This window comes from Chelmon rostratus, chromosome 22, assembly GCF_017976325.1.
Source record: "Chelmon rostratus isolate fCheRos1 chromosome 22, fCheRos1.pri, whole genome shotgun sequence".
Taxonomy (NCBI): Eukaryota; Metazoa; Chordata; class Actinopteri; order Chaetodontiformes; family Chaetodontidae; genus Chelmon; species Chelmon rostratus.
Genome location: NC_055679.1, coordinates 20,473,230 through 20,494,478, shown reverse-complemented (window position 1 = coordinate 20,494,478; position 21,249 = coordinate 20,473,230). Strand labels below are relative to the sequence as shown.

The following is a 21,249-nucleotide window of genomic DNA, read 5'->3' as shown; positions in this document are numbered from 1 at the left end:
CCTTCTACCTGCAATCTGACTTTACATCCTGTGTAATAAAAGATTTACAGCTGAACTCTGCTTATTGTAGAATTTGGTCTGTGTTAACAGTAATGCTAAGTGATGCTAAGCTAGTTCCATGTTAGAAAACAAGGTTCCAACAAATTCTCCGGTTTGTCTTTCATGTTATTTGATGTAAAAAGAGTTTGAATGTGTTTCTGTTTAATGACTGAAGTGACTGTTAATGAGGAGTTAATTAGCAGATTAATGCGAAACGATGTCCACAACACAGCCTCAAACAGGTGATGTCATCATCATCATCATCATCATCAGGTGAGCCGGTCACAGGTGAACACAGAAGGTTGGTCAGTTTGAAAGTTCATGCTCCGTGTTACATCACAGATGAAAAGCGAAGCTTCATTTTGTTCAGCTCTAATCACAATTTGCTCTGAAATCTGATTTCGAAGTTCAATAATTTCTTAAAATGATCGTTATATGAAATTATTGCTCAGCACGAGTGCTTTTTTAAAAAAAAAACATGTATGAATGTGAAAAAGGTAAGTCCTTGTTCTTCTTCCTCTTCATCGTGTCTGTGCTGTAATTCTTCCTGTTGGTTCACATTAACAGACGTTGAAACTGAAGTTGTTATTGATCCATTGAACTGATGGCAGAAACAGGAAACGTGACCACACGGAGGCTGTTTGTTTGCACAATATGAGGTTTGACAGTTTATTTTAGTTGGACTATAAATCATCCTGTAATGTTCGCACTTAGAGTTATCAGCATATCATTATCAGCTGACTGTCTGTGAACCTGGAGTCGGTTTGAAAGTGACTCGTGTGAAAACCAGCAGCAACACAGGTTCAGCTCATTCCAGCATTAATTCATGTAAAGGTGTTCACCTGCAGCTGAATGTGAGAGCGCTGATCAGTTTACATTTACTTTGAAAACTTCCACAACTGATATTTTCATTGACATCAAGTATTTTTAGACTCAAGTTTAAAGTTATTTCCTTGCTTATTATTATTCCTGGTGAAGTCCTGATCAACATGTCTTCATCTTCATCATTTAATTTTGTAGTTTCACACATTCCTCTGTTCACTTCTTCATCAGGAGTGTTTTTGGGGAGCAACTAAGAACTGAACACGACACAGGTTTGATGTTTCATGTGTGTTATTATAAAACAGAGAACAGCAGAGAGTGGACTTCAGACAGACTTTATTTATTTATGAAATCATTATTTCTCTTCTTCTTCTTCTTCTGCCCTGAGATGAAACATTTATACAGACGGAAACAAAAACATTTAACCAAAGCATCAAATTATCAGTTCAGTTTGAGAACGAAACTGAAAACAGAAGTGAAGAAAGAAGAGCTCCGATGGTTTTTTGTTGCTGATACTGTTATTGTTTGAATTAATACTGGTTTTACACACAGGTTTCTGGTGTTACAGACTGGTTTTACAGACTGGTTTCTGGTGTTTCAGACTGGTTTTACAGACAGGTTTCTGGTGTTACAGACTGGTTTTACAGACTGGTTTCTGGTGTTTCAGACTGGTTTTACAGACAGGTTTCTGGTGTTACAGACTGGTTTTACAGACTGGTTTCTGGTGTTACAGACTGGTTTTACAGACTGGTTTCTGGTGTTTCAGACTGGTTTTACAGACTGGTTTCTGGTGTTTCAGACTGGTTTCTGGTGTTTCAGACTGGTTTTACAGAATGGTTCCTGGTGTTTCAGACTGGTTTCTGGTGTTTCAGACTGGTTTCTGGTGTTACAGACTGGTGGTGTTGCTGGCGTTCACCTTCAGGTCTTTGGCAACCAGTCCAGAGGTAACTGGGTGCATCGCTGCTTTGTGAGCCAGAAACACTGAGACTGCTTCATCTCGATACTTTTCAAAGTTAAACACCTCTCTGAAAGAAAACACAGAAAGAAAACAGCAAAAATAAATATTCAAAGCGAAAAATAAATCAGAAACATTGTATAAGAATTATTTGGAGTTAAAAATTCTGAAAATAAGTAACTGAAAAGTGAAACTGGGAAGTGAAGCGTTAATGAAATGAAGTGTCTTTGAAGTGAAGCGTTAATGGAGTGAAGTGTCTTTGAAGTGGAGCGTTAATGGAGTGAAGTGTCTTTGAAGTGGAGCGTTAATGAAGTGAAGTGTCTTTGAAGTGAAGCGTTAATGAAATGAAGTGTCTCTGAAGTGAAGCGTTAATGAAGTGAAGTGTCTTTGAAGTGGAGCGTTAATGAAGTGAAGTGTCTTTGAAGTGAAGCGTTAATGGAGTGAAGTGTCTTTGAAGTGGAGCGTTAATGGAGTGAAGTGTCTTTGAAGTGGAGCGTTAATGAAATGAAGTGTCTTTGAAGTGAAGCGTTAATGGAGTGAAGTGTCTTTGAAGTGGAGCGCTAATGAAGTGAAGTGTCTTTGAAGTGAAGCGTTAATGGAGTGAAGTGTCTTTGAAGTGGAGCGTTAATGAAGTGAAGTGTCTTTGAAGTGGAGCGTTAATAAGGTGAAGTGTCTTTGAAGTGGAGCGTTAATGAAATGAAGTGTCTTTGAAGTGGAGCGTTAATAAGGTGAAGTGTCTCTGAAGTGAAGCGTTGATGGAATGAAGTGTCTTTGAAGTGAAGCGTTAATGAAGTGAAGTGTCTTTGAAGTGAAGCGTTAATGAAATGAAGTGTCTTTGAAGTGAAGCGTTAATGAAATGAAGTGTCTTTGAAGTGAAGTGTTGATGGAATGAAGTGTCTTTGAAGTGAAGCGTTAATGAAATGAAGTGTCTTTGAAGTGGAGCGTTAATGAAGTGAAGTGTCTTTGAAGTGAACTGCGGTTGTTCTGAAGTGAAAAGAAGTGAGAGTTTAAACACCTGAAGAGCGGTCTTGTGAACTTCATCCTGCCCTGCTCCGTCGCCATCTTCAGCGCCATGGGAACTGCTTCCTCCCACCTGGACCGAACACACAGCCTCAACCACCTGGGGGGAGAACAGCCAATCAGGAGGTTTTCAGGGAGGAGCGGGGGTTTAAAATGAAGGACGGGATGTGAGACTCAAACCTGAAGCGGATCTCTGAGTTCATACAGGCATTGAGATCATAAACCTCCTGCATCTTCTTCACATGAGTCAGAGGAAGAGGATCCTGCAGGAATAAACAAGTCAAAGTGAAGTGCACTGCTGAAGAGGACTGACAGTGAAGTGGATTATGGTGAGTCGAAGTGGTGTACCTCCTGAAGCAGGAGGGACAGGAACTCAATGACCTGGTGGGACGACAAGGTCTTCACATCCGACTCTTTAAAGTTGGTCAGGTCCTGGTCCTTAGCCTGAATTGGGGGCCAGAGGGTGGAGGTTCAGAAAAAAAACAAAAACAAAAACCAATAAAACAGGTCCATATGAGGTCCAGGTCTTACCATGATCCACCTCTGGGCCAGAGCAATGCAGGCGTCAGCCAGCGTGGTGTCGTACCTGAAACACAACAATGAAACATCATCAGAACAAACAGCTTTAGAGGAGGACTGGTGGATCTGATGGCGGTCTGACAGTATCCACTCACTGAGGTTTGACTGGAGGCATCCCAGGGGTGAACATCCAGGCGTTCCAGTCCACTTTGTTCAGGATGTCCACCTGATAGACACACCTCAGAGTTACCAACAGAGCTGCTGCAGGACGTTAAGAACTACCAAAACCTGCCTGAGACACCTTCTGATTTTCTGAAAACACAAGACTTCAGAAGTTCTGATTGACTGAGAGGAAACAAGACTTTCAGGCTTTCAGGTCCTGTGAGATAAGATAAGATAAGATAAGATAAGATAAGATAAGATAAGATAAGATAAACTTTATTTATCCCCAGCTGGGAAAATTTGGCGTTACAGGCAGCATCAATAAAAATAGGACACACAAAGGCAACGGAAAATGAAAAATACAAAGATAACAAAATGACAAAGTGAAAATACAAATAAGAAGTTAACTATGTAGACTATAAGAACTGCACAGGGACTGAAACAAAAATTGCATGTGGTTATGGATAAATTAAGTACAGTATTTATATAGATCTATGGCCCCTCCTGCATCACCATCTCCTCGTTCTTGCTGGCGTTGATGTGCAGGTGGTTCAGTCCACACCAGTCGACAAAGTTAGTGATGACTTGCCTGCATTCCAAAACATCTCCCTGTGATACACATCCAACGATGGCTGTATCATCAGAGAACTTCTGGAGGGGGCAGCTGGTTGTGTTGTGTCTGAAGTCTGATGTGTAGAGGGTGAAGAGGAAAGGAGAGAGGACAGTACCCTGTGGAGCCCCGGTGCTGCAAATTGCCACATCCGACACAGTCCTGAAGCCTCACATACTAAGGTCTGTTGGTGAGGGAGTCGATGGTCCATGCAGCCAGGTGACAGTCTACTCCGGCTCCTTCCAGCTCCCCCCTCAGCAGTGACGGCTGGATTGTGTTGAAAGCACTGGAGAAGTCAAAGAACACGATCTTCACTGTGTTACCTGTGCTCTCCAGGTGGGAAAGAGAGCGATGGAGCAGGTAGATGATGGCAGCTTCCACACCAATGCCTGGTTGGTATGCAAACTCAAGGGGGTCCAGCTTGCTGCTCACCAGGAGACGGAGGTGGTTGAGTATAATCCTCACCAGGGTCTTCATCGGTTGGGAACTCAAGGCTGCTGCAGCCTGAAGTGGTTGGGCTCCCTGGGATGCTCAGTCTTTGGCACTGGAACCACACAGGAACACCTCTCTGGTGTTGTTCCCCTGCAGGCACTCCTCCAGCTTCCTGTAGCTCTCCTTGCCTTTCCTGATCTCCCCTTTCAGCTTCCTCTGCACCCTCTTCAACTCAGTTCTATCCCCAGAATTAAAAACCCTTTTCTTCTCATGCAATGGGGCTTTCAGTTCAGGGGACACCCAGGGTTTGTCCACAAGAAGTTCATGTAGTCAATGATGCATGTTGTCAAACTGTCAACGTCCTCCCGAGAGGACTGCACAACACTTCCCAGTCGGTGTGTACACCTTTATCACGATGACGTGCGAGAACTCCCTTGGGAGGTTATACGGCTGAATGCTAACAGCTAGCAGCTCAATGTCTGTCATGCAGCGCTGCTCCTTAACACTGATGTGTCCCGGGTTACACCATCTGTTGTTCAGAAACATAGCTATGCCCCCACCCTTCCTCTTACTGCTTTCCATCGCTCGCCTGTCTGCTCTCACCAGATGAAATCCGTTCAAAGCGACATGCGTGTCCAGCATGACTTCGTTCAGCCACGTCTCCATGAAGCACATGATGCTAAACTCCCGGTACTCCCGCTGCAGTCTGGTTAGCACCGTTAGCTCTTCCATCTTATTAGGGAGAGATCTTACATTCCCCATAATAAGAGACGGTATGGATGGTTTATAATGTCTTCGCTTGTCCCGGCACTTAACTCCAGCTCTGCATCCCCTACTCCGTCTCCTTATCTCCGCAGCGATCTTCTGTCTTTCCGCTGGGAGTACGTTTGTGTTGCACAGCGCTAACAGCTGGTCCCGAGTGTAAACAATGTAGCCGTGGCTGAATTGCTGCCAAGCTGCCACTCGAGCGGCGACATCTCGAAACACTTATCATGAGTTACTATATTGAGTTTCAACAAGGTGTTTGTCAGCTGCCAGAATTCAGTTTGATGGAGCAGGTAAAGTACCTGAACACCCAGTCCAATAACAACCAGACAACGGACACAGCTTCTTCATGAAGTCTCAACAAAAACACAACATCAGAATGTGTGTGTGTGTGTTATGATCTTTGCTGTTTACAGACGCAGCTGAGCGTTCAGGTGTTTCTCACCTTGTCTTTGAAGTAGGTGAACAGGTAGTTCTTCCATTCCTCTGTAGTGACGCTGCTGTAGGCAAACATCTGGATATACGACTTCACGAAACCCATGAACACCTCTGAAGAAGACAAACCCATCAGCCAAGAGGTGAATAAATAGCTTCAGGGTCAGACAGTTTGTGGTGTGTGCAGGTGTGTCCAGGTGTTACCTGGCCCTCCCATCAGCTCCTCCAGGTGGTACAGCAGAGCAAAGCCTTTCTCGTAGGGCACAGAGGAGAAGGCGTCGTCGGGGTCGACGTCTTGAAGGCTAGGGACCAGGTTAGTCAGAGGGTTGTTGGCTCCAAAGGTGTTCACCTGAGTGACGATGCAGACAGGTAAGAAACACCAGAAGAAGAAACATACAGCTGCTCAGATCAATTAGTACCAAATGTTTGAGAAGAAAGATTCAAAATTTAACAAAATACAAATGTTAAAAATCAAAAGACAATAAAATCAGATGAGGAGGTTGGGACTCCAGGCAGCTTCAGGTTCTCACCGAGTCCTGCAGGTCCTTCCAGCCCCCCATGGCTTTAAACTGACGGAACTGTTCACTGTTCATACACCTGCCAATCATCCTCTCCAGGTAGACGGTGTGACCCTCGTTCAACCTGAAGGCGAGAACAGGAAGCAGCTGCGGTCGTCGTGTTTTATCAATAAACTCTGGCAACACGTCATGTGACCTTTATCAGGCGGTGCAGATCATGTGACTTCTGTGTATTTGGTGCTTCCTGTCACTTTTTACAGCGGATGATGGACGAGCTGATTGTTTTAACAGATTCTTCATCGTGCTTCTTGTCATCACTGAAACGCTGAAGGTTCCTTCTGTTTTCACACCTGGGACAGTTTATCTGATCTTCGGTATCTTTGCTTGAGTTGGACCAGATTTATGGCTGAATTTAAGGTGAGATTCGTTGTAAATTGTTTTGTAAAATGTTAAATGAAAGAAGAAACCGAGTGGACCATCAAACTCTCTGATTGTTCTTTTTAAATTACACATGATGAAGTCATTGGTTGTGTCTGTTTACCAGAAGTGTTCCCAGGTCTTATTGGTCACCAGGTTACCGGTCCAGCTGTGGGAGATCTCATGAGCGATCACCTGACAGTGAGAACAACACATGGCCACATGAACACATGAACACATGAACATTAACCCGATGAAGAGTAGCAGTTTTTTACTTTAAGTATTTTAAACTCACATTGGACAGAGATTTGTCTCCTGCCTGTAAAAAGACAGACACAGTAAACAGCTGATCAACGGTCACATGATGCTTTTACACAGGTCGGTTAACTGTGAGGACTTCACTCACGCTCACCATTTATCCGTGTTAATGAGTGTGTTTGTGTTTATACCAGTAAAGTTGGTGTAGCGAAGGTCAGACAGGGGTTCTCCATGCCTCCATAGGGGAAAGAGGGAGGAAGAACCAGGATGTCGTACTGACCCCAAACATATGGTCCCGCCAGGTCCTCAGCGGTCTTCAACATGGTCTCTGTCTGGCAGACGCCGAGAAATCAAATACAGCATCCGGAGTTTAACACAGTGTAAGTGTGTGTGTGTGTGTGTGTGTGTGTACAGCCCTGATTCCAAAGACACTAAGACACATCGACAAACAGGAAGTGATCACCTGCTGAGCCTTCCTGACAGAAACTCACCTGAAAGCAGCACAAAGTCGATATATTTAAAGTCTGTTTTTGTAAATATGCTGATTCTGAACCTGATGATGATCCACAGGTAAACAGGTTGATCACCACTATCACATGACTGGATAAAGCAGATGAACACATGGAAACACTGTCTGATTGTTATTACTGAGTCTGGTTGTACTGATGTTTTTTGTACAGTCTGTGTTTATGTATGTGTGTACAGTACATGGGTTTGTGTACAGTGTGTATACAGTGCAGTAGTGTGGCTTTCTGGTTCTTCTCAGTATTTATTGTGACTCACCTCAGAGAACTCAAATGCTGCTTTGTCCACAAACTCTCTCTCAGACCAGACTCTGGACCTCGGCCCAATCTCCCTGTCAACCAATTAGAGCACAGAACACTGTTTACCTGCTCCAGGTGACGTGATGATATCAGTGAACAGGTGAGACAGAGAGTACCTGCTCTCCAGAGCTCCAACAACGATGGCAATCAGGTAAGAAGGCATGGGCACCTGTGGGCAAAGTAAAGTGTGGTTGTTAATGGGTTAACGTGGGTTAACGTGGGTTAGCGTGGGTTAGCATGGGTTAGCGTGAATAAACTTCACAGATTCATCAGGTCAAAGAAGAGCGGACTGACCGGCTGTCTGAATCTGTAGACGATGCGGCTGCTGTCCTGAGAATCAACTTCCTGTCCGTCTCTCACTGCACTCATCACGGCCACCAGGTCTTTAGGTACAGACACCTGAGAGACCAAACACAGGTCACCGTTAGACAAAACACACCTGAGAGACAAAACACAGGTCACACACAAAACATACAACCACACCTGAAGAAGTGACATCACTGTCTGCACTGTGTGTGTGTGTGTGTGTGGTCGGTGTGTGTGTGTGTGTGTGTGTGTGTGTGTGTGTGTGTGTGTGTGTGTGGTCGGTGTGTGTGTGTGTTACCTGAGCGTAGTAGGTGTGTTTGACAGATGGACTGTCCTGACAGGGAATCATACTCCTGCAGTGATGAGCCTGTAGGACAAAACACAGGGACAATTCACAGAGGACGTGACCTCGGTGTCTTCAGAGGACACGCAGCCGTCACTGAAGAAACTCAGAAACAAACTGCTTTACCTCAAACCACAAGAAAACAGGAACCAGGACGCAAACAGAAAAAACATTTTAGAGAACAAACTGTGTCTCAACCTGATGTTCAAGAAGTTTGTGATGAAGAAACTTTAACTTCTGTTAAAATGTCTGAAAACTGAGTTACACAACAACTGTCCATCACCTCTGGACCTGAGACAGACTGCACCTGAGACAGTCTGGACCTCAGACAGTCTGGACCTCAGACACTCTGGACCTCAGACACTCTGGACCTCAGATAGACTGGACCTCAGACACTCTGGACCTCAGACACTCTGGACCTCAGACACTCTGGACCTGAGATAGACTGGACCTGAGACACTCTGGACCTCAGACACTCTGGACCTCAGACACTCTGGACCTGAGACACTCTGGACCTGAGACACTCTGGACCTGAGATAGACTGGACCTGAGACACTCTGGACCTCAGACACTCTGGACCTGAGACAGATTCAAAGCAAACACACACACACACCTGACACTGGCTGAACAGGTACGGTTGTTTCTTCCCCGCTGTCTGTTCGGGGGTGAGCCACTGCAGAGCCGATGCCGATGGAGACGTCTCATAGGTCACCTCCACGATCACATGCTGACCTCTGATTGGTCGACAACACAAACACATTAGCTGCATTTTGTTATGAAAAAACATCACATGAGGAAAGAGAAGGAGAGGTCACCTGGAGAGGTCAAAGGGCAGCACGATGTCCAGAGGTGTCCCCTTGAAGCTGTGTTTAGGGCCCATAGTGAACCTCGCCGCTTGTCCGTTAGCATTCACTGAGACGATCTTCAGGTCTCTGGTGTCCAAAGTCTGTGGCAGATAAATTACACTTTAACTAATGAGAGTCTAATTCAGCGCTGTCAGACCTGAGACATACCTGCTGATAAACACTCACCTGTTCTACACACCTGCACTGACACATCAGGCTTCAGATCAAAGTCCAACCTTCTAAGTTTAGTCTGTCTTAAATCTGAACTGCGTGACTTCATTCAAAAAGAGAGATCAGCTGCTTTTCTACCTTCTTATAAAGGACAGCTGAAGGATTTTATGAACACTGTGTGAAACTTTTATCATCACCAGAATTACATAGACGGCCTCATTTCTACAGTTTCTGGTATTTTGACAAGCAAGTCGATTTCATTAAACTACAAAGTGAAAGCCAGCTGTGCTGCACACCTGATAAATAATCTGATCAAAGGTGAACACACCTGTCCTGCTGGATTCTAGCCTTCCAGTCAAAGCACAGGTTCACATGACCTGATACATTTAATCTGACTCATAATGTCACACCAAACCCCATTCTAAAACATATGTATTCTAACACACATGTAAGCACATATTTTCTATATATATACAGAAAAGACATGAATGAGACAGATCAATCAGTATTTAGTTCAGTTATTAAAATTAAATCTCAACTTTTAGGACAGGTTCAGTCCTATAAAAGTCTGTTGTGCCAAACTCCGGTCAAAAACTGAACAATATATTTATTGCCCTGATTAAATCTGAAGTTAGACACTGTCAGAGAAAGAGGATCATTTAGCTGAACTGAAAAAGTTTAGGAAAAGGTGAACTGAGTTCAGCCGATTAAAAACTTATTTAACATTGCAAAGCAAATTCTGTTTATTTAAGTTAAATAGTCCCAGTTACTCAGTTCACAACCTGTCGGATGGAGATAAAAGAGCACACACATATTTACTGTGCTTATACAATAACTGTTGTATAATGATATAATAAAATACAGACCATCCTTAATTATCAGTGTGACGACATGAGCACTTCACAGACCGTTAACCCCGTGGGAAATCATGGAACTCAGCTTTCCAACTCAGTTTTTCTTGCTTGAATCAATGAGCCGTTAGCTTTGAGGCTAACAAGCTCCGTTAACGTTACCAGAGCAGAGAAACGGTCCTCAAGAGCCTCCACGGTGAGCTCCACCTTGGCTCTAATGACGTGCCTGTCGAAGTCCAGGTGGAGGGACAGGTTCAGGTGCTTGGTGACGCACCTGGTGAAGGAGGAGAAGGAGCACGGGTCTGAAGACATGTTGATCTGTCCGGTAACAAGTGAGTGAATGAACCGACAGGCGGACTGACAGCCGGGTAACTACCGGAATGTGCTCTACACACTTCCGGCACCGACCTTTTCAAAATAAGATTCAGCAAATCACAAGCGCTGCTAAATCTAAATCTCAATGTAAGTATGGTGCATTTGGTCGCGAGATTGCTCTCGTATGTAGAAAGTTGACTTAAGACACTGAAGTGTTTTAGAAAGGAAGGGTAGAGGAGAAACAGCTCTGTAAGTCTTCAGCAGGGCTGAAAATGCGTTTTATTCTCTACTCTGACGTAAAGTGCAGAGTAATGCACACACTTATCAAAGTTACATATGAATGTGCTGACAAATGCAGAAACAGTTTGGACCTGGTCCACCTGGAGAGCATCAAGCTTAGTGCCAGTTTCTTTTGATTCTGGACAAACAAGCAGTCATCAGCTTTTCCTCCACAGAGGTGAACACATCAATCACATCTGCAAAATAAAAACATGCAGGACAACAAAACTGCAAAATACTGTCCATTTCTCTCTAGATCCTTATGTACTTTGACATCTTGAAGTCTTTTGCATATGGTCATAAAGTAAGGCTGTTGAGTAATGTCTTTACACAATGCAAGCAGTCTTGTTCTTTCTTATAATAAACACTTATTGCTAAAAGGAAGTTGTTCCTCACCACTGTCACCAGGTGTTTGCTCATTAGGGACTTGTTGGGTCTCTGTAGATAAAGACTTTGGTCTGTACCTGCTCTATATGGAAACCTTCCTGAGACAACTTTGGTTGTGAATCTGCGCTATATAAATAAAACTGAATTGAATGTAGAAATAAAAACCAGCAGTTTCTTCATGATGTTCAGCCGAAATCCAAATATTTAGTGAAAATCTGACACAAAAAGCAGCAGAAACGCAAAATCTCTTTTGAAATTGCTTTAGTGTTCATTGTTTCCTATTTTATTTCTTCTTATAATTCAAACTCTTCGTCTGCATATCTGTTTATAATTGAATTCCTCTTAATCTTCATGTTTATATAAGATAAGATATGGTAAGATAAGATAAGACTTTATTGATCCGATGCTGGAGAAATTTACTTGTTACAGAAGTAGAAAAACAACAAATAGAAAATAAAAAGATACAGAATTAAAAATCATCTTCTGAAGCAATGTGCATTATATACTAAAGGGTATGAAAAGTATGTTTGTGTTTCTGGTTGTTCTGAATAAAGAAAAGTTCTACCGGAGCGGTTTTGCTCATTGGCGCAGTGTCTTCTACTGTCCAGCAGGGGTCGCTACGGGCCTCACTCTGTCCTCTGTCGACAGCTGGACTTGTGATGGAGGACCGGAGGATGAGCCGTGGAGGTCGCGGAGCTCTGATCCGATCGCGATGAACCCGTTGGACGGCTCCGGTTCTCCCGGACACGAGGAGGCGGCGGACGGCGGGGACAGCCGGTGTTCGTGGTCCCGCTTCTCCTCCTGGTTAGAGTGTGCATGTGTCGTTACCTTCGACTTGGAGCTCGGACAAGCCATAGAGGTACGCTGTGTTAGCTTAGCATCGTTAGCATCGTTTATCACCAGGATTATAGATGAGATAAAATTGGACTGACCAGACTGTTTCATGAACACCGGAATCATTCAGCCGACGTTACTGGACCAGATCCACACAGTATTTATCGTGATAATGACAGGACTGCCGAACTCTGTTAAAAAAACCGACTGTTTTCCTAAATTATCGGCCTTTTCGAGAAATAAGGCGCCTCGTAACCTGATTTAGATCTTACTACACTGAGGAGAGTCTGTTGTTGAGTTCGGCATGCATCTCCTCTAGCAGACAACATGTGGGGATTAGAAATGTCATAAATCTTAAAATTTTAGCTGCCTCTCTCGGATGGTTGTGGAATGAAAAGGGAATTAAACAAACCCGTATTTTGTTACACTGACTCGTATTTAAACAATGATTTGTAGTGAGCTTTATTATCTCGGGATTTGTGAAAGTATAAAGTGACATTTTATAACTTGGCAAAAGGCAGATTCATGTTTAATTCGCAGACTTCTGAATGGAATTTGGTTTGAGTCTTTTCTCTCCATCACTTAAGTTCTCCTTTATGTAGATGACACTTTAAACACATTTTAAAGCGAGACAATACTTGAATTTGCCTTTGAGTTTGGCATGTAAACACTCCACCATCAGTCAGATGATAGTGGGATGAAAGAGGGGGTCAGTCTGTTGAGATGGAGACCTGTAGGCTGCTAAAACAGCTGAGCTCAGGTTAAATTAGCAGACTTCTGAATGGAGATTACTGCTTGTTGTTTAATTTCTGTTTTTGCTGTTTTCAGCTCGTCTATCCTCAAGATGTGAAACTCACAGAGAAGGAGGTAATTTTTGAGCCCAGCCATCTTCATTGCCTTTTTACTTTGTAGACTGATAATGAATCTATTGATTCCAGATTATTGATCACATTTTGTTTGTGGTTTGTTGTCAGAAAACCAGCATCTGCTACCTGTCCTTCCCTGACTCATACTCAGGTAATCAGCTGTCTCATTAACACTGTGTTGTGCTGCATAAGAGAAGCTCAGAGCTCAAAGGTGTGGACACGTGTCCCTTCATTTCCCAGGATGCCTCGGGGACACTCAGTTCAGCTTCAGGTTACGTCAGTCGGTCGGTCGCAGGGCTGCGAGGTTCAGAGAGGACGTTTACAACAGAGACGCGCCCGCCATCCTGCAGGTGAGGAAGCACATTGATTGGTTATTATCAGGTTGTCTGCGACATGATGGCTAGTTAGTTTTTCCTGGACCATCAAACGTCTCAGCAGAGGGTGGTTTCCTGCCGGAGGTCACAGGATTTTATTTGGTTGGACGCTGACGAGTCCTTAAATACTCAAACTGTAAATGATGAAATCAGGACTGAGTGCTGTGAATCTCTTTGATTTCCAGTCTTCTGCTAACAGCAATCATTCAGATTCACTTTCCTCCAAGCGAGCACTGCCATGTTTAAACCGGTACGAAGAGCTCAGAGAATGACACAGTCAGCAGCATCATCATCATCATCATCATCATCATCATCATCCTCCCTTCATGATGTCATAATCTGTCTCTTGTTGTCTCTGCAGACTGAAGTGTCCCATTTCTTTGGTTACGTCTATTTCAGACAAGTGAAGGATGTCTCTGTGAAGAGAGGCTACTTCCAGAAGGTCAGAGGCACATCCGTTCACACCTGCTCACACACAAAAACCTGCTCAGACACAAACACCTGCTCACACTCAAACACCTGCTCACACCTGCTCACACTCAAACACCTGCTCACACACAAACACCTGCTCACACACAAACACCTGCTCACACTCAAACACCTGCTCACACCTGCTCACACTCAAACACCTGCTCACACCTGCTCACACTCAAACACCTGCTCACACACAAACACCTGCTCACACACAAACACCTGCTCACACTCAAACACCTGCTCACACACAAACACCTGCTCACACCTGCTCACACTCAAACACCTGCTCACACTCAAACACCTGCTCACACACAAACACCTGCTCACACTCAAACACCTGCTCACACACAAACACCTGCTCACACTCAAACACCTGCTCACACACAAACACCTGCTCACACTCAAACACCTGCTCAGACACAAACACCTGCTCACACTCAAACACCTGCTCACACCTGCTCACACTCAAACACCTGCTCACACACAAACACCTGCTCACACTCAAACACCTGCTCACACACAAACACCTGCTCACACTCAAACACCTGCTCAGACACAAACACCTGCTCACACACAAACACCTGCTCACACACAAACACCTGCTCACACTCAAACACCTGCTCACACACAAACACCTGCTCACACTCAAACACCTGCTCACACACAAACACCTGCTCACACCTGCTCACACTCAAACACCTGCTCACACACAAACACCTGCTCACACTCAAACACCTGCTCACACACAAACACCTGCTCACACCTGTTCACACCTGCTCACACACAAACACCTTCTTATACACAAACACCTGCTCACACATTTTGACACCTGCTCACACACAAACACCTGTTCACATTAATTCACTCCTTTTCATACCTGTTCATGAATGACCGCACCTGTTCAGACCTTAACACCTGCTCACACCAGCTGTGTGGTCATGTGACTCTCTGTCTTTCAGTCTCTGGTGTTGATATCCAGGTTACCGTACACTCACCTGTTCCACTCGCTGCTGCAGATCATCGCTCCTGAGTTCTTTGAGAAGCTGGAGCCCTGCCTGGAAGCAGGTGATGTCACAACATGGATGAATCAGAACAATAAATGATGACATCACTGCTGAAATGTCACCTGACGTCTTCCCTTGTCCTCACAGTGTGTAACGAGATCGACCAGTGGCCGTCGCCCGTACCTGGACTGACCCTCAACCTGCCAGTGATGGGCGTGGTTTTACAGGTGAGGAAAAGGGGGCGTGGTCTGTCATGCGTGAACAGCCGAATCTCTTCATGTACTTTCAGTCTGTGATGCTTTTCGCTAATGTCGTATTTTAAAGTTCATTCAGGAAGAGAAACGTTGTTTCCTGTTTTTTCAGGTCCGGATTCCTTCAAAAACAGACAAACCAGGAGGAAGTCCAGTCAGACAGACTGCTAGAGAGGTCCGGAACAGAAAGTGACTCTTCAGTAACAAACCGAGTGTGAACGAACAATAAAGTTTGATTTTATCTTCTCAGGATCTGCTTCCGGCTCCGACTCTGCTGCCCAGCATTCACGAACTGGACCTCTTCAAGTGCGTAAACACAAATCCAACAGAAAGTCCTCTGATGAATGAATGACAGACACACGAAACGTGTCACAGCCAATCACGTTTGTTAAGAGAAGATTTTTCAGACTAAATGAGTTAACGATTATCAGGATTTAATGACTAAACGTGATTATTAAGTAACATTAAGAATCTTAAATGATCTCATCTAAATATTTTAGATACTCTCCTTCCTGTTGGTTTCATGTGACCTTTGACCTCTGCTCAGGTGTTTCCAGTCGGTCCTGATCCACCTGCAGATCCTCTGGGAGCTCGTGTTGTTAGGGGAACCGCTGGTCGTCATGGCGCCGTCTCCCACTGTCTCCTCGGAGACCGTGCTGGCTCTCGTCAGGTAACCGAACAGCCAATCAGAACTGTCCTGAAGACGATTTTTATTTTCAGCTGAAAATTTACGGAAAATATTGTTAAAAAATGAATCGAGACAAAACATTTCCTTCCAGTTTATTAGTCTGAATTAATCCCAGTCTGACCAGTTAGAGGTTCTGGGTTTGACTGATGGTGACTCTGACTGTAATAACATGAAATTCATAAAACTGTCATGACCTCATTGTATCAGCCAGAGTTCACACATTTTTTTCTATTCAGTTTGTTTTTGCAGAAACATTTCGATTCTCATTAGAAACCAGAGTTTCAGCTCAGCACTCACTCATTGATCAGATAATCAGTGATTCAGGAAGGCGGAGTTCTTATCGATCCAGACGAGGGTCTGGAGGAAAGGGTTAGGGTCAGAGATTATATATATATATATATATATATATCTCCTATTGGTTGATGTCACCAACACGTTGTGGAATTTGTCAAACTCGGTGAGAGAAGACAAATAAATTCCGACTCGCTTGTCTCGCGGCCGTTTTCGCTTTGATTCCTCACAGGAGAAAAAACGTGTCGGTCAAACTGTTGACATCATGAAATCTGAACCCGTCGTCATGGGAACGGCAACAGACATATTTATCTGGACACTGTCCACTGAAGCTGTGACGTTTAATGAGCTGCTGGCAGCCAATCAGAGAGCAGTGTTTGTGTTGTTACCGTGGTAACGGAGTGTCCTCTCTCAGCTCCATCAGTCCTCTGAAGTTCTGCTGTGACTTTCGTCCTTATTTCACCATCCACGACACCGAGTTCAGAGAGTACACCACCAGGACCCAGGCCCCGTGAGTACCAGGCTCACCTGAACGCACCTGTCTGCCTGTCTGTCACCTGTCTGTCTGTCTGTCAGAACTCACCTGTCTGTCTGTCTGTCTGTCACCTGTCTGTCTGTCTGAACTAACCTGTCTGTCTGTCTGTCAGAACTCGGCTGCCTGTCTGTCTGTCTGTCTGTCTGTCTCTCTGAACTCACCTGTCTGAACTCACCTGTCTGCCTGTCACCTGTCTGTCTGTCCTCTGCAGACCTAACGTGGTTCTGGGTGTCACCAATCCGTTCTTCATTAAGACTTTTCAGAACTGGCCTCATGTGGTCCGACTGGGAGAAATCAGGATGGCAGGTGAGATGATTCTGAACTTTGTGACGCAGGTTCATCGAGTCAGAGGAAATTAAACGATGATTAAATAATGACACACCTGTACCTGCCTCATGCACGCCTCTCTTTCAGGTGATTTACCCAAACAGGTGAAGGTGAAGAAACTGTCCAAACTGAAAGCGCTCGACACTAAACCAGGTGACCTGACTGACTTTCCTCATTAGTTTTATTGAGAACTTCTTGTAATAAGTGTTGACTTCCTGTCTGCAGGGATCTATACCGCGTACAAGACGTTCCTACACAAAGACAAGATCCTGATTAAAAGACTGCTGAAGGTGAACAAACATCAACATGTAGAGACCTGCAGATGTTTTATCACACAGACTCATAGAAACCTGTCTGTGTCTCCAGGGTATTCAGAGGAAGAGACCCTCAGAGGTCCAGAGCGCCATCCTGAGGAGACACCTGTTAGAGCTCACTCAGAGCTTCATCATCCCGCTGGTGAGAACACAGCCAATCAGATCGCTCCAACATCTCTCTGTTTACTGCACGTGTCACTTCCTGTCTGAGTGTAAACGCTCACACTGGACCCTCTGCTAACAGTCCCACAATGCAACATGTCATGTGACTCTACAGCTGTCAGTGATGACAGCGTGATGGTTATAAATCAGAGTAAATTAAAAATCTTTGCGTTTTGGTCTTTGGCCAGAAAAAACACGACCGTGATGCTTTTTTCACGACTTTCAATGATGAAAGGAGAAAATGTGAGAGATGATCAACAATGAAAATGATGGTTTGATGTCTCATGTGATGACGTATGATGACTCACCCGGTGTGTCCAACCAAAGAGCAGGAAGTCAGACCCCTCTGTAACGAGTGTAACCCCTGCGTCTTGTCTGTCAGGAGCGGTACATGGCGAGCCTGATGCCTCTGCAGAGATCGGTGACACCCTGGAAGGTAAACAGGAAGTGGCTTATCTGTGATGACCTCACAGTGATGTCAGCAGTTCAGAGATGACACCTGGTTCATACTGTGCGTCTGTGTCTTCAGACTCCTCCTCAGATTCGACCCTTCAGTCAGGACGAGTTCATGTCCACTCTGGATCACACCGGGCCTCAGCTCACCTCAGTGCTCAAAGGTGATTGGATGGGACTGTACAGGTGAGTCAGTCAGGTGTGTGTAGGCTGAAAGTCATGATTTAATGATAAATTTAAAATATTAATCTCGTGTCTTCAGTGTCTTCACATTCAGGAAGCGTTTAAAAGTCTTTTCAGCTTCGTTCAGACAGACTGGTCACATGATCCATCGACCACACAGCCGTAAACTCTTACTGGTTGATTGGCAAGACCACACGTATGACCGACCAATCACAGCACGTCGTATTCAGCAACCTTAGCAACCCGCCTCCTCCCCCCCCCCCCCCCCCCCCCCCCCCCCCCCCCCCTCATCATGGCCACCTGACTGCGCTCTGGAGAGAGCACCTGATTGGTTGACGCTAAGGAACATGTTTTGGGAGACGTCACAGTAGACGTGTCAAGACAAAACTCTAACATGCTTGACTTTTAGTTGGGGTGTCGTGGGGAATCCCAGATGCTCCATCATCTCGCCGTCCACACGGTGGCTGTTGTCCTCAGAGTCGTCCATAACGCCGTGCCAGCAGCAGACGGGATCCGACCCAGCCGCTCGGATTGTGTGTCGCGACACTTTGGAATCCGGTTTGCACGGCGCTGAGACGCGTCCGTAGAAATCCAACCGGGATCACATTGAAACCTCCAAGTCGATCTGAGCAAAAATCACAGTCATGTATTTTTTTGTTGTCTGGACTAAAATCAGTCTGTAGACAGTCTGGATTTGGACGGGCGGTCTGAATGAGGCCTCGATGTTCCCAGAAGAGTTTTAATTAAAAGCATTTCTGTCGTTTGTTGACAGGAAGTTCTTCAGGTCCCCGAACTTCGACGGATGGTATCGACATCGACACAAAGAGATGACTCAGAAATTGGAGAGCCTTCATCTGGAAGTCATCTGCGACGCCGTGAGTTACTTTGTCTCGTCAGACAGCTGTTAGACTGCACATGTGTGGCTTGACCCTGACGTTCTGGCCTCTGTAGGACCTGCTGGGTTGGACCAAAGACAAGTCTGAGGTGGAAATCGTCGACCTGATTCTGAAGCTCAGGGAGAAACTGGTGAGTGACCCGAGGTCTCATCTCTGTCCCGTTTACTGTCTGAACCAAAACACAGTATTTGAACAATAAAGCCACGATCTGGAAAACTTTGATCCTGCTGTGTAGTAAACAGGTGAGCAGCTGGTCAAGTGACACTTTAATCTCATTGGATATACAGTTCCTGTCCTGTTTGTTGTCATAGTCTCGATTTTAAACAATATTCAATAAACTGTATCGACTTCATTCTCAACATATCCTGCAAAACTTCATTTCACCACATGTTTCTGTCTTTGTGTTCATTTTGGAAAACCTGCGTGTTTAATAGCTAATCCTGATCACTGATCATTGGTGGAACACTGTGATGACAGGAAGTGATCCCGACTACTCTGACTTTCAGATTAAAGCTCGACGGCAGCAGCTGCAGGTGAAGGACGGCGTTTTGGACAAACTGGACACTTTCATTAACTCTGTCATTGGCTCGCTGCCTGAAGACCTGCAGACTTTACTGTTAACACACTAAGTACACACTAAGTACACACTAAGTACACACTGACAGCTCTCTGTCTTCACAAAATCACTTTGGCAACACAGATTAAAGTCAGTAAAAGGAGTTTGGACAGAACTGAACTCAACATCTTCATCGCCTTCATCAAGTTAAGATTCGCTTACTTTACTTAAAGTAAAGGGGGGGGGGGGGCTAACTGAGCTAGCTAACGGCAGCTAACGGTCACATTAACGTTGTTCCTGGTCTCTGCTCGTTCCGGAGGCTGGCGTCAGACAAGCTGAGACGCTTGTGCTCCCATGGAAACTGGACTCGTGAGCAGCAGCTCCCCGGCGGTCAGCCTCTGCTGCTGGCCTGCCGCCGCTCCTCCCCCCCGGCGTCTCCTCCTCCGGAGCTACTCATCGCTGCTAACACTTAGCTCTGTTAACCCCGTTAAAGTCCATCAGAATGAACGTTTCCATTACTCTTCAGTATGCTGTTAACACTCTCCTTATGGCTCTGGAGGAGAGGACTGTTGCCATGGGAACTCAACTGTCCATCATCTGTCATATGGAAGTGGGCGTGGTTTCACCTGCACTGGGTTGGACTCATTTGGGAGGCTGCTAGTCTGCAGCAGTGAGCAGCAAAGCTATACTGTATGTCCAGGAAATAGACAGCGCCATCCGGAGGAGACCAAATCAGCGAGTAAAGTTCTAAAGTTGTGTTTTTCTTGCAGTAATCCAGAAACAGTAATCTATTCTGCTGGTATAAATCTACGGTGGCATCAGAACACGTTTCATCCAACACAAACTGAGTGCACGCCGGACCAATCATCATTCCAGCAAATGACAAACTCTAAATACCAAGAAGAATTCATACAAACAGACTTCTGTCATTGTTGGCCAGATCCTGAAGTACGATTAATTCAATTCATCTAGTGAAGACTCATTCAGTTTTGTTTTGGTTAAACTGATCTGAAGTTGAGATTAAATGTGAATCTGAAGCAGACAAATGAAACTTGTGGATGTTTTACAGCTGCTGTATGAAGTCTGTCAGAACAGGTGAGGACGTTGTGAGGATGACACAACTCTGTCCTCCTGATGTCGAGCTTGTCTTTGAAGTATTGTTCTCATAATTCCCTTTATTTATGACTTTATTCTCAAAATGTGACAAATACTTTGATTATTATGAGTTCATCCTGAAAACACGGGGACCTTTTATCTGGATTCTGTGTCGTCTGTTTCAGCTTCACTCGTAATATTACGTTAGATTTATAAACCGTTTGATAAAAATCCAACAGTTCATTAAAGACAAACAGCTCATTAACGTCCTGGATGATTTTCAGTTCGGACATAATAAACTCTGTTGGATTATTTTTATTCATTAAACGTCCCTCTCACCACAGATGAAGGATTATTTTTGTATCACAGCTGAATTGACTGAACCCAGTGAATGTAATGAATATTAATAATACTGTATTAATACTTTGTTTTTCTCCCAAACTGTAAATATGTAGATTTGCTTTGAAGAGTAAACCCTGAGTCATGTACTGTCTGATATGTATAATCAGTGTATCAGTGGTCTAATAATTGACCTTTTTTAGAGTTTTCCTTCACGATTATTCAGAGGAGGCATTAAATTAAATCCTTGGAGTTCTGCTCATTAAATCTTATTTTTACAGGTTGTAATGTTAAAGTAAAAGCGTGTCGTGCTGTCTCCTCCACTGTAAAATGA

General features: G+C 44.5%; 2 protein-coding genes across 2 annotated transcripts; one reads left to right on the top strand and one right to left on the bottom strand.

Moving 5' to 3' along the window:
* Nucleotides 1-1,180: 1,180 nt before the first annotated feature.
* Nucleotides 1,181-11,306, bottom strand: lta4h (leukotriene A4 hydrolase). Its single transcript, XM_041964467.1, has 20 exons — nt 11,283-11,306; nt 10,455-10,649; nt 9,241-9,371; nt 9,039-9,159; nt 8,381-8,449; nt 8,071-8,175; nt 7,893-7,945; nt 7,736-7,808; nt 7,144-7,284; nt 6,990-7,013; nt 6,819-6,889; nt 6,290-6,401; nt 5,964-6,108; nt 5,770-5,873; nt 3,511-3,581; nt 3,368-3,422; nt 3,185-3,280; nt 3,017-3,099; nt 2,832-2,936; nt 1,181-1,886 (listed from the first exon to the last, which is right to left on the bottom strand). The coding sequence occupies exons 1-20, from the start codon at nt 11,304-11,306 to the stop codon at nt 1,748-1,750; spliced, it is 1,917 nt and encodes a 638-aa protein (XP_041820401.1). The 3' UTR covers nt 1,181-1,747.
* A 613-nt stretch (nt 11,307-11,919) lies between these two features.
* Nucleotides 11,920-21,086, top strand: dennd6b (DENN/MADD domain containing 6B). Its single transcript, XM_041963630.1, has 20 exons — nt 11,920-12,132; nt 12,936-12,974; nt 13,082-13,124; nt 13,214-13,323; nt 13,709-13,789; nt 14,781-14,886; nt 14,973-15,052; nt 15,189-15,251; nt 15,327-15,382; nt 15,624-15,746; nt 16,471-16,566; nt 16,802-16,896; nt 17,005-17,070; nt 17,143-17,207; nt 17,284-17,373; nt 17,776-17,829; nt 17,923-18,032; nt 18,802-18,904; nt 18,981-19,055; nt 19,432-21,086. Exons 1-20 carry the CDS (start codon nt 11,986-11,988, stop codon nt 19,552-19,554), a joined length of 1,725 nt encoding a protein of 574 aa, XP_041819564.1. The 5' UTR covers nt 11,920-11,985; the 3' UTR covers nt 19,555-21,086.
* Nucleotides 21,087-21,249: the final 163 nt, after the last annotated feature.